The sequence below is a fragment of the Neolamprologus brichardi genome, chromosome 20, assembly GCF_056152115.1.
Source record: "Neolamprologus brichardi isolate AB-2024 chromosome 20, ASM5615211v1, whole genome shotgun sequence".
NCBI lineage: Eukaryota > Metazoa > Chordata > Actinopteri > Cichliformes > Cichlidae > Neolamprologus > Neolamprologus brichardi.
This window is the reverse complement of record NC_142123.1, coordinates 7,867,938-7,879,510: the sequence shown is the minus strand read 5'-3', so window position 1 is coordinate 7,879,510 and position 11,573 is coordinate 7,867,938. Positions and strand designations below refer to the sequence as shown.

The window sequence follows — 11,573 nt, the reverse complement described above, 5'->3', positions numbered from 1 at the left end:
TAATAAAACAAGTTTTAAAAAGAGACTTTTCCATTTGATTACATTTTGTATGATGAATTATGCAGAAAAAGTAGAATTGGGCTGAAAGACCTATCGCTTTATCACCTATTCAGGTTGTAAATCGTGTTTTTAAAAAGTAACTAAGTAATTAATTACTTTTGAAAATAAGTAATAAGTAAAGTAACGGGATTACTTTTGGGGGGAAGTAATCGGTAATTAGTCACTGATTACTTTTTTCAAGTAACTTGACCAACACTGCTTATAAATATACTGTAGAACATAGCTGAGAAACACTTTTCTGACTTTAAAACCCACTCAGAAAACAGACAAATAAATTCACTGCCATTTTATGAGCCACATGCCTTAATCTGTCACACACACAAGCCTCTGAAATGACTGTAGCAGTTGCCAAACAGCAGAAGTAGAGCAATATTTAATCTAAACTTTTGACCTCTGGCCTCCGAGCTGGTGTCAAGGCCAACCACAGGGCAACACCAGTGTCATTATAAGTTGCTTCAAAGTCAGGCAGCCTCCAAGATGGAGTAATTTTTTGCCCGAGAGATTCCTGGGAACTAAAAGAGGCTTTAATGAGTCAGAAAGGTATGAAACAATAAAGAAAAGTATAGTATAATTGTTTGTTAATGAGACGTTAGAGCAAGCAGACAGTGGTAAACGCTTCATGAGCACTCATTTCTATTCGGCTGTCTGTGCTGCCCTCTAGTGGTCTAGTGGAAGATCTACAGGAATCAAGACACCAAGGCAACTTAGACCTTAACAGAATTTTCAAGTACAGTGTAAGAACAATTGTTTTTCACTTATGCAACTTTAATTATATGTGTCAATGCATTTAATTTAATAAGGAAAATCATCAGCATCATCAGCTAAAATTTATATAATTGTCCAACAAATCTTCAGCAATAATATAATGCTGTTATGTCACTATGGACCCAAGAAATATTTTAAGCACAAGCCACAAAAAAATAAGGCAACAAGAAGGAAAAGGGCATAACCAACCCACTAAGTGCACCAGATAACTAATGAAGTGGGGATCATTACTCGAGGCTTCTCAACACAGTCCTCTTTGGTGGCATCCGATGGCCAAAATTTGAAGAGCAGCTTGGTTTTTGAGGGGTGTAAAAAATAGTGTTATGTCAATGAGAGTAACAAATAATTTTGATGAATAAACTTTCCTTGGTTAAACAGGTGGTCTACATTTGCATGTGATTTATTGACATTTTTTTTAAACATAAGAGATTAAAAAAAATCATATATAATAATTTACAACACAGTCATAACATGTTGGGAGTATGCTTGTGCTGTGATTACACTGCCCCCAAATTCTCATATAATAAAACGGTGGACAGGTTTGTTTAATAAAGATTTAACTCAATATTCATGTTACTGGGTCTCAGGTCCTTTATATTAATTATGAAAAGCAGTATTCATTACAGCCACCAAAAATGTTTATTGTAGAAAATTTAAAAAAGTAGTTAAACTGTTACAAGGTCTTAAAAAAACCAAAACAAAAAAATGTATCAGTAATGTGAAATGAAGCCAAAAAACCCCAAAAACAAATAAATTGTTAATAATATTCGTCATTGTTATCAGTATATCTTTCATCAGAATATTTTACTTGTATAAAAATAAAAATAAATGAAATGAATGAATAAACAGAAATGACTGAAATACACAAAATGTGTTTAATCTTTCCAAAATAATCTCGCTAATTCAAATTTTATTGATTAGTTCATTTAAAGTATGTTTAGTTAGGTTTCCGTTTTACTAATAAATCTCACGAAGGCACAGTCAATATGCAGTCTTTAAAAAGATGCAGTAACTTATAGCAGTACTAGAGTGGTTGTCTGATAAGAAGGTTGGAATACAGAAAGCTTCTTTATGACAGTTTTTCATTTTTTCAGTTTTGATATGGATTCAGAAGTAAGTAAAGTAACACCTTGCATTAAAAAAAGAAAATGTAATGTTTCACATGACGGCACTGAAATGTTAATAAAAGAGTATTGTTAGTATTCCCTACAGTACATTAAAGCTGTTTTAACCACAGTGATTTAAGGTCACAGAGCCTGTTTTAAACCAGAACGCTGGGAAGAGCGGCTCTGTGAATTTTGCATGGAAGGTGTGTATGAGGCTCAGCTTTTCTGATGAAACACTGTAATAACTCAGAATTCCACCTTCCCAATCCAAGAGCACTGCTATTTTTTGACTAGAAGGTAATTTCAGCTGTGTTGATGTCTTCCCATGCAAGGCAGTGCATTTAGTCCTGGAGCAATACAGAGCCCAGGACATCTCATTGCATCCTAGGCCACCACTACTATCCAATTTTCTACCCACTCTTTTGTATGCCACAGCAATGCCGACTGTCCCACTCCATTCCACTTCCCAGTAGCAGAGGCCTTTCAGTCCCTCGACGCAAAGCACCTGACACCTCATGAACCTGTCCTCATTTTCAGGTCGTGCAGGTTTCTCCTCTAACTTCTTTACAGTTCTTACTTTTCTGTCTCCTTCTAGGATAAGCCTTTTGCTTGCAGTATTTTCATCAAGCTTCAACTCTCTGCCATCTGAAAAAAACATGAATTCAATTTCTTTGAGTACATGGACCACAGAAAATATAAAAACTATATCAAAAAGACACAAGCCAAGCAACAAATGAAAATGACATCAAAAGAAAGGCACATATGATAATTAGATTTTAAACAATTGTGCAAAAATAATGTTTTTGAAATCTTTTGGGTGTGCTACCCAAAGGTTGGTGGCTGGGGCTGCTTAGGAGGTCCCAATCACCACTTCAAAGTTGTCTGCCTCTCAATTTTACCTGCACTTTAGACACTGAGGGTTTTGGGGTGGAGGTGTTGATGAGCACTGTCACCCAGCAGCTGCTTTTATGTCATATCTCTCCCCTCAATTTTAATAGCCTTTTTGTCACACTCGTAATTTACACATCATACACTCACATACACCAATACATGCACCTATCAGGTCACCTTTAACACTGACAGGGAGGCAGATGAGCAGACAGGTTTTCCTACACTACTGCTTTCTGCACCCTGTCCAGGGGTGGGGTTGGCTGGTGGTTTGGAGCCGACACAGACTGTTTGCGCCTCTGGGGGACATCTGTTTGCCTGCACATCAAAGGGTGGGGTCTGTGTGTGTGTGTACACTCGCACACATGGCTAGGCTTGAGTCTGGGGCTTGCTGAGCAATGGTCTGTGCAATATTGTTATGGAGGGTAGGGAAGGAATTTCCCCTCTGCTGCTCCCCACTGGTCATTGGCTGTGCTTCATCTGGCGCCTCCCTTGTTCCTCTGCTGGGCAGGACATGTGGTTGTCATCGAGATGTGTAACATCAGGTTTTCAGTACTCATGGGGGGCTCTGGATGGCCCTGGTCATCTGCGTCTTTCTCCCTCCGTCTCTGGCTCTTGGGGGTCATTGTTGCACCTCTCACCCTCACCATCAAGTAAGTCTCATGACAAACACTTGAACACATGACTGTCATGTTCTCTCTCCTTCTCTCACATGCATTCACCAACCATAGCAAAATTGTATTTTTGTGTACCTACTGCTGTTGTGTTTTTTTTGTTTGTTTTTTTTTTTTTTTTTGGGGGGGGGGGGGGGGGGGGGTTGTCTTTGTGGTGGTGTTTGTTTTTTGAATGTTTTGTTACAGATACAGCAGCTGAAGACCCAGTGTACCTCTGGACAAAAATAACAAAACATTTCAAATAACAAGACGACTTACATTTTTTAATCCCTGGTTTTAACCGATATGCTCCGCAGTGGTCCAAACTGAAAAAGAAGCATAGATTCTTTAAATTTAGTACAACAGTTGACATTTTCCATGCAACTAAAGGTCTGTTTCATAATTTCTGATCAACTGCCATATGTTGGATTACTTTTAAATGAAAGGTTGGAAAATTCACTGGCACAGCAGCAATTGTGCGTGTATGAAAAAAATACTTTCTGTACTTGTTTGATATACACAATTAATGGAGCTACTGATGACATAATATTTGGCAAAACCACACTGTTATAAATCAGAAAATTGATTTGTTATTTCAGCTTCTGTCACATTTTGCTCAGAAAACAAAAAAGAGAGAAAAAAAAAGCCTGTCATATTATTTCAAACAAATCAGTTTTCATTTTGTTGGCCAGTAATTTTTGTCAACATTTTTTTTTTGATGAAAACAAGATAATAACTAAACAAATACTAATGCATGAGAACAAAACACCATGAAAAGCTGCATTGACACTTTTGACACACAATCAGAACTAATGAAGTTAGACTATACTAAAACTATCTAAATATCATCTAAAATAATTTAAATAGCTAAAAAACGAAATCAAAATTGGCTGTCAAAATTAACATTGAAATGAATGCCATATTATATACACACACTTACAGCACTGCCCTCAGCTTTACTTTTGGAGCTTCAATTATATCTGTTAGTCTTTTTGTCCCAATGTCTCCTGGATGATTGTAACTCAGATCCAGATGTTCCAGACGGGAGGCTGTGTTGGACAAAAGAGATGAGGCCAAGAAAGAGCAGCCTTTCTCTGTTACCTGACAACCAGACAACCTGCAGAACAAACAAATGCAGAGAAAAATTATTGTTTGTCATTTAGATTTTTGGTGGAAAAGTTTCCTTCTTAATTATTGAAACTGGATTCTTAACATTCTTAACTTGAGTCCGTTGTGGAACCAGACAACCCTAAACATTACAATGGACCAACTACGTGAAGTGAACTCGCCTACCATTGTTAATATTACACTCACACTAGGGAAAATAATTATTAGAGACCACAGCACGACCAAAATTATTGTGACCACGAAAAAGGAAGTTACAATCTCACTGCTTTTTAAAAAGCTGCTTCAAAGACCAGAAACAGCTCAGCGACCACTTGCAGTGTTGCTGTCTTCAAAGTGCAAGTAAACATGGTAATAAGACTGATTCAGTCTTCTCAAGCAGGCAACTACATACAATCTGTTTGTGACAGAGTGATTAACTGTGATAATAATTGGAAACTTTGCCCTCTAAAAACACAGAAATTCGTATTAACTACTTATATTCAGTCCAGTGATAAACTTATACATTTGAAACAGAAATTCCTCGACAAACAACGTAGCTGCTGCAGGACAGCAATTTTAATACCAAATTGCACTGGCACTCAGAGAGCTTGCTTTTCTACAGGTAAATAGCAGAATACATCTGACTGGAATCCAGTTGGTTTAAGTCGCCTATTGCAATGACATGTTCCAGATGAGTCGCAGTCACTGGCACAGACTAACTCAGATTGATTGCAATCTGATGGCAAATCTTTTTCAATCTTTACAAACGCATCTGAGAGTGATTTCAGTCAGTTAGAGTCACATTGTTTGGAGTCTTGTTGTCTTGAACCTGGTACCTGTGTCTTTCGAATGAAAGTGGTGCAACCTTTGTGTGCACATCAGTTTCTGCACACTTTTTCACAAAAAGTAATGTATAGTTAGCACAGCAGGTTGTGATGTTTATGGTGAATGTTAAGTAACTACCCTTGATGGAACCTAACTTTCAAGGGTAGCAGACATCAATTTATATTTTAAGATGATGCTGAGATTCACTCACCAATTTCAACATTTTATACTAGCTGGGGTGCAGTAGCTACAACAGTCCACAAGGGGGAGGATGTGGGCTTGTTTAACCCAAGTTTCTATAAAAGTTACTGGTGTCTTATTAGACTGTAGCAGCACACAAATGCATAGTTCCAATGTTATTTCTCGTATAGCATGAGAAATGTATGCACCTTTTTGCAGTGCCTTCATTAAAGAGACATTTAGCCATTTTCCACTAGCATCCTCTGATAGTCAAAATAATCATCAGAATTCCACCTTTAATGGTGGAAGTGTAGCAATGCAGCCTAAAGTCCTCTGAGATCATTTGTATGTGAAACAAACAAAACAAAACAATGGAAGACATCAAGGGGATGGTATACCTGTTGCTCAGGCTATGGCTTTTTCTCAGACTCTGAGCCCACTGTGTCATTTTCCCCTTGCTGGGTTTCAATAGGAAAGGGTGCAAACATTTTTTCACACTTTTCACACACACAAGCTTTGCACAGCTGTCTTAGCAACAGAGATGTAAGACTTTGACCAGAATTGGAATATTGAAACTGAAACTGACATTCATTCTGTGGCATACTATACAGACAGTAAAAAAAAAAAAATAATAATAATAATGAGTTACATATTTAACACCTCACACAGATTTTGTCTATGTGTCAAACAGGATAACATGAATCAGGAAGTCTTCTCGCCCACACCAGTGGCATTACATTAGCACTGAAGAAAATTTGGCAGACCCTGGAACTCGACCAACAATGGCTGCAACTTTCAAAAGCACCAACTGATTTACTGATCACTCATTTCTATCAAAACCTCAAAAAGGGCACCTCTCTCAGATTTATGTCTTTGAGCTGGTACATCCAGATTTGGATCTAGCAACTATTAGCACAACAGTGAACGAAAAATGGAGTTCAAAGAGTTCACAGATTTGATTCATGCAGTATCTACACTAATCAGGACGGCGGAAAGTGTTGCAAAGATACATGGTGGAAACAAAGGGAATTAAGTTGTAGAAGCTGTATGAGTAAACATTAAAACTGTAAAACAAGATGCTTTTACAAAGGACCTTCAGTGTCTTGCCAAGAGAGACCAAATCCTAAAACAAAGCCCACTTCGAATGTTGACATCATTTTGAATAAAGATGGATTACTGAAGGTTAGTGGCCATATGGCACAACTGAATGTCCTTTGATGATTCATATCCTCTGATCATTCCCAAGACATGCATTGTAGCACACTGAACAAGACTCAAAGGTAACAGCCTTTGAATAAATAATAAGGGCAATTTGAGACTGGTCTCTGTTCAATTCTGATTTCTTCTTATGAACAGTTTGGTCTGAAAGCTTGTTGAAAGCAATTTTGTTTTTAGCAACCCTTCTAAAGAGACAAAAGAGACAGAACTCCCCAGCAGTGATCATTTTTGCACACTTACTTGAGAATCTTCAGTTTGCAGTGTGGACTCTCCAGGCCTACAGCAAGATGTTTCACACCTAAATCTAGTAGGTCATTATGGCTCATGTCCAACTCTGACAGGTTTGAGAATGCAGAGCTCAGGACTGATGATGTCAGAGCACTGCAAGATTGTTCGGTGAGCTCGCACCAACTCAACCTGTGAAAATAACAGCAGTCAGAAATCCTATTGGACATCCTGAGGCTGAAGCAATTGTTAAGGTAAATCCTCAGTGTTACTTGTGAAAAAACAAAACACACAAACAAAAAGAAAACTGTGGCTGTGGATTTGACATTGACAGTCAAGATGTGACTAAAGTGCAGATTGTTTTTCTCAATAATTTTATCGTCATGAACTTATATTGTTTTTGTGGTCTTTACACGTTTTGGTGCTGCAGAGCTGACAAGTGCATTCGTGCTTTGTCAGCTCTGCAGTGTACAGTCTAATACTGGCCTCCCTCACATGAACAAGCCTCATATTTAAAATGAAAGTAAAAAGCTATAAAATTAAAAAATTCAACACTTTGAATCAATCCCAGATATTATTTCTGCCTCATTTGAGTTAATAAGGGACAATGCCTCACCTGGCCATGAAGCTGCTTGTCAGTAAATTATCTAATTAATTGTGAGCCTCTAGGTTTAATTGCTGCACACTTAATGTAGTACTCTTATAAAAACCCTGAACTAAAGCTGAAAGTGTGCAGTTCAATCACACAGTGATTCTATGATTTATAGCCCACTTTGGCAGTTTGCGGAGGCAAAACTACAAAAATTGTTTCTTTGTCCCCTAAACTATGAAACAGTGTACTGTGTATAACTCAGAATTGGTAAAATAACCACAATATTGACTTGAACATCACCAAACTAACAAAATGCTGCATCGCCAACACTGCCCCATAAAGCTGCGTAATCCAACTCCATCTTGTTAAAACTTTACATGATTAATTACCGCCGTAAATTAATTTGACATTATATGTGAGGTTGGATGCAAATTTAGACTGATGTCATGTCAAATGCATTGCTTAATAACAAAATCCTGCCTGTACTTACAAAGTAATTTCTGAGACTTTGACCAGTGGCAACATTCCCAGAAGAACTTTCTCTGATTTCCGATACTTTTTCAGATCAAACACATCGAGTTCCTCGTCTGACGTCAACAGCACAAACGTCAGAGCAGACCACTGACCAGCAGAGTAATCTTCAAAATTCTGTTTTCCTGATCGCAGTTGCTCTTTGACGTCTTTCACAAGAGAGTGATCATAAAGCTCATTCAAACAGTAAAAAAGATTGAGGTTTTTATCTGCATCACTGATGTATTCATTGATCTTCTTTTTGATGTACTCAGCTGTCTCCTTGTTGGTCTGCTTGTTGGTCTTTTTGCTATTTTTTTTGTTGTCTATCAGCAGCTCTTTCAGATGTTTCTGATTGGTCTCCAGTGAGAGGCCAAGCAGGAAGCGGAGAAACAGATCCCAGTCTCCATGTTCACTATCTAAAGCTTTGTCCACTGCCTTCTTGTAGAAGTCAGATGCAGGCAAATCTGACATCAATGAAGGGGGTGTGGTAAGCAGATTTTCACTTTTGTTATTGAAGATGTAAAACACATAGAAAGCTGCCAGGAACTCCTGAATGCTCAAATGGACAAAGCAAAACAGTTTCTGTGGGTACACTGAAGGACCTTCTCTCTCGATCTGAGAGATCTGAGTCAATATCCCAGAAAAAACAGCAGCTTTTGTGATGTCAGTACCACACTCTGTCAGGTTTTCTCCAGTGAAGAGAAAGTTTCCTTTCACAAGCTCTTCAAAAGCTAGTTTTCCTAAAGATATAATGGTTTCCTTGTTTCTTTCATTCCAGCATTTATCTATCTCACAGCTTTCACCTGTATTGTCTTCATTATACTTTCTGTTAGCCTGTCTGCACTCAATCAAAAGAAAGTATGTGTACATGTCAGTTAGAGTCTTGGGCATTTCATCATCTTGGTTTGTGGTCACATATTCCTCCAGGACCTTTGCAGTGATCCAACAGAAAACTGGTATGTGACACATGATATAAAGGCTCCTTGATTTCTTCACATGAGTGAGGATTTTTTCAGCCAGATCCTTGTCCTTAAACCTCTTCCTGAAGTACTCTTCTTTTTGCTCATCATTGAATCCTCGCACCTCTGTGACCCGGTCAACTTTATCAGCAGGAATACGGTTGGACGCTGCAGGACGGGAGGTGATCCAGATCTGAGCTTTAGGAAGCAGATTTCCTTGGATGAGGTTGGTCAGCAGAATATTCACTGATGTTTGCTCTCTCACATCGGTGCATTTATTACTTTCACTGAAGTTAAGATCAAGACGACATTCATCAAAGCCATCCAGAACAACCAGAATTTCGTACTTGTCATAGTCAGATATTTCTGAGGTCTTCATAGCTGGAAAGAACTGATGAATAAGATCCTCAAAACTGAGTTGTTCCTCTCTTCTCAAATTAAGCTCTTGGAAAGGAAGTGGAAACATGAAATAAATGTTTTGAACTGCGTTACCCTCAGCCCAGTCCAGCATGTACTTCATTGAGGCGATAGTTTTTCCTATGCCTGCCACTCCAATTGTCATCACAGTTTTAATATGTTTATTTCCTACAGAGGTGAAGATCTCATTATATTTAATTACTGTTTCTTGTTTAACTGGTTTGAACTTTGCATTTTGAACCTGTCTGGTCTCTTGCTGCTCATTGACTTCTCCACTCTGCCCCTCTATGATGTAGAGCTCTGTGTAGATCTCATTCAGGACAGCAGAGGATTTTTGCCTGTCGATGCCCTCAGACACACGAGTAAACTGCTCCTTCAGTTGAGACTTGAGTTTGCGTTGGCTTCTAATATCCAGCTTCTCTGTAAGAAAACATTAGAAACAGAAATTACACAAGTATACACTGCGTACATTTATCTTGCTTTTAGCAATAACAAATTATTTATCATATAAATATTTACTACATTTGTCTTTTATGATTTTATTTATTTTTTTAGCATTTTGACTCTTTTTTGGTGTAATACACTAGCATAAGTACTACAAAAATGCTCAACTATATCTAATTGCAGTTGCTGCAATGATAATCTTACCTCGTATTTCTGTCACCCTGTCAACAAGTTTTTCAACATTCAGCTGATCACCAGCTGAAGGTCGGGACGTTATCCACACTAGAGCTGAAGGAAGCAAGTTCCCTTTGATGAGGTTGGTCAACAGCACGTCCACTGAGGCTGGTTCACTGATATCAGACAAGGTGGTGTTGTTGTCAAAGTCAAGTGGAAGCTGAGATTTGTCAAGTCCATCCAAGATAATTAAAACTGGGAATTGTGAAAAGTTAGTAATCACAAATTCTTTGGTTTCTCTGAAGAAATTATTAAGAAGACCCACTAAGCTAAATTTCATATCTTTAATCTGATTAATCTCACTGAGTGGAAATATTCCTAGTTCATTTTTTTTTGCTTTACCAAAAAAAGCTTTTGTCCTGTCTGCAACCCAAGTGAAAGATGAAAGGTTTTTCTTTTCCGCCCACTGTTTTATAAATTTCTGTACGTGGAAGGATTTTCCAATATCAGCCTCTCCAACAGTCAGCACAGTTCTGATTTTTTTCCCATTCTTGTCTTTAAAGATGTCAGATGTTGCCTCCACTTTTACCACAGTCTGTTTCTTTTTCTGTTCATCAGTGTCCTCTGCAGTGCTGTCTTCTCTCATGATGTGTTCTGTGTTTTTCTGGTTAGGATGATCGGTGTCTTCAATCAGAGTGATTTCTGTACGAAGTCTTTCACGCATATGTGTCACCACCTTCGTCCATCGCTTTGACGTCTCTAAAAATAAATAAATAAATGTACCGTGAACAACATCAATTATTAATTTATTTTTAATTGTGTTTAAATGTGGAAACCAGTGTGTTGTCTCTTACCTTGACATTTTGTAACTTTCTGGATATAATCAGATGGAATCTTATCGACTCCTGAGGGTTGAGAGATGATCCAGAGATGAGCAGAAGGAAGCAAAGTCTCTTTGATTAGGTTTGTTAACAGCTCATCCATCGTGGCCTGTGCCTTCATGTCAGTCAGGTTCTTGTTGTTTATAAAATCCAGGGGAAGTGTGCATTCTTCCAGGCCATCCAGAATAAAAAGTATTTTAAACTTGTCATAGGAGAGATGTCCTCGTAGTTTAATATCACTGAAGTAATCATTAAGCAGTTCTTCCATACTCTGAAATTGGTCTCTTCTTTTATTCAGCTCACTGAACTGCAATGAAACTATAATGTCTATGTTTTTGTTGGTCTTCTTTTTTGCCCACTTAATCATGAACATTTTTGTTTGAAATGTTTTTCCAACACCAGCCATTCCTTTTGTTAGCACTGTTCGCACATTAAACATATCTTTGTAGTTGGGTTGCACTAGTTCTTCTTTTTCTTCCTTTTGTGCACAGAGTTCTGTGTCAATCTCTTCCTCTCTCTGTGTTTTATACTTTTTGCGAATTGCAGACTTCAGAATTTCTCCTGCA

The 11,573-nt window shown here is 38.0% G+C and overlaps 1 protein-coding gene across 1 annotated transcript; it reads right to left on the bottom strand.

Annotated features, from left to right (window-relative positions):
• Nucleotides 1–1,138: 1,138 nt before the first annotated feature.
• LOC102790817 (NLR family CARD domain-containing protein 3-like) lies at nt 1,139–10,466 on the bottom strand. Its single transcript, XM_087833771.1, has 6 exons — nt 10,157–10,466; nt 8,110–9,928; nt 7,043–7,219; nt 4,413–4,589; nt 3,752–3,798; nt 1,139–2,576 (listed from the first exon to the last, which is right to left on the bottom strand). The coding sequence occupies exons 1-6, from the start codon at nt 10,464–10,466 to the stop codon at nt 2,053–2,055; spliced, it is 3,054 nt and encodes a 1,017-aa protein (XP_087689897.1). The 3' UTR covers nt 1,139–2,052.
• Nucleotides 10,467–11,573: the final 1,107 nt, after the last annotated feature.

Bases quoted from the DNA above. Each gene is read 5' to 3' on its own strand.
- LOC102790817 (XM_087833771.1), bottom strand. From the start codon at position 10,466: ATGAAATTTAGCTTAGTGGGTCTTCTTAATAATTTCTTCAGAGAAACC. The intron at 4,590-7,042 runs GTAAGTGTGCAA...TTTGTTCTGCAG, and splicing joins TGCAAACTGAAGATTCTCAA to GTTGTCTGGTTGTCAGGTAA. The intron at 2,577-3,751 runs GTAAGTCGTCTT...TGTTTTTTTCAG, and splicing joins AAAACCAGGGATTAAAAAAT to ATGGCAGAGAGTTGAAGCTT.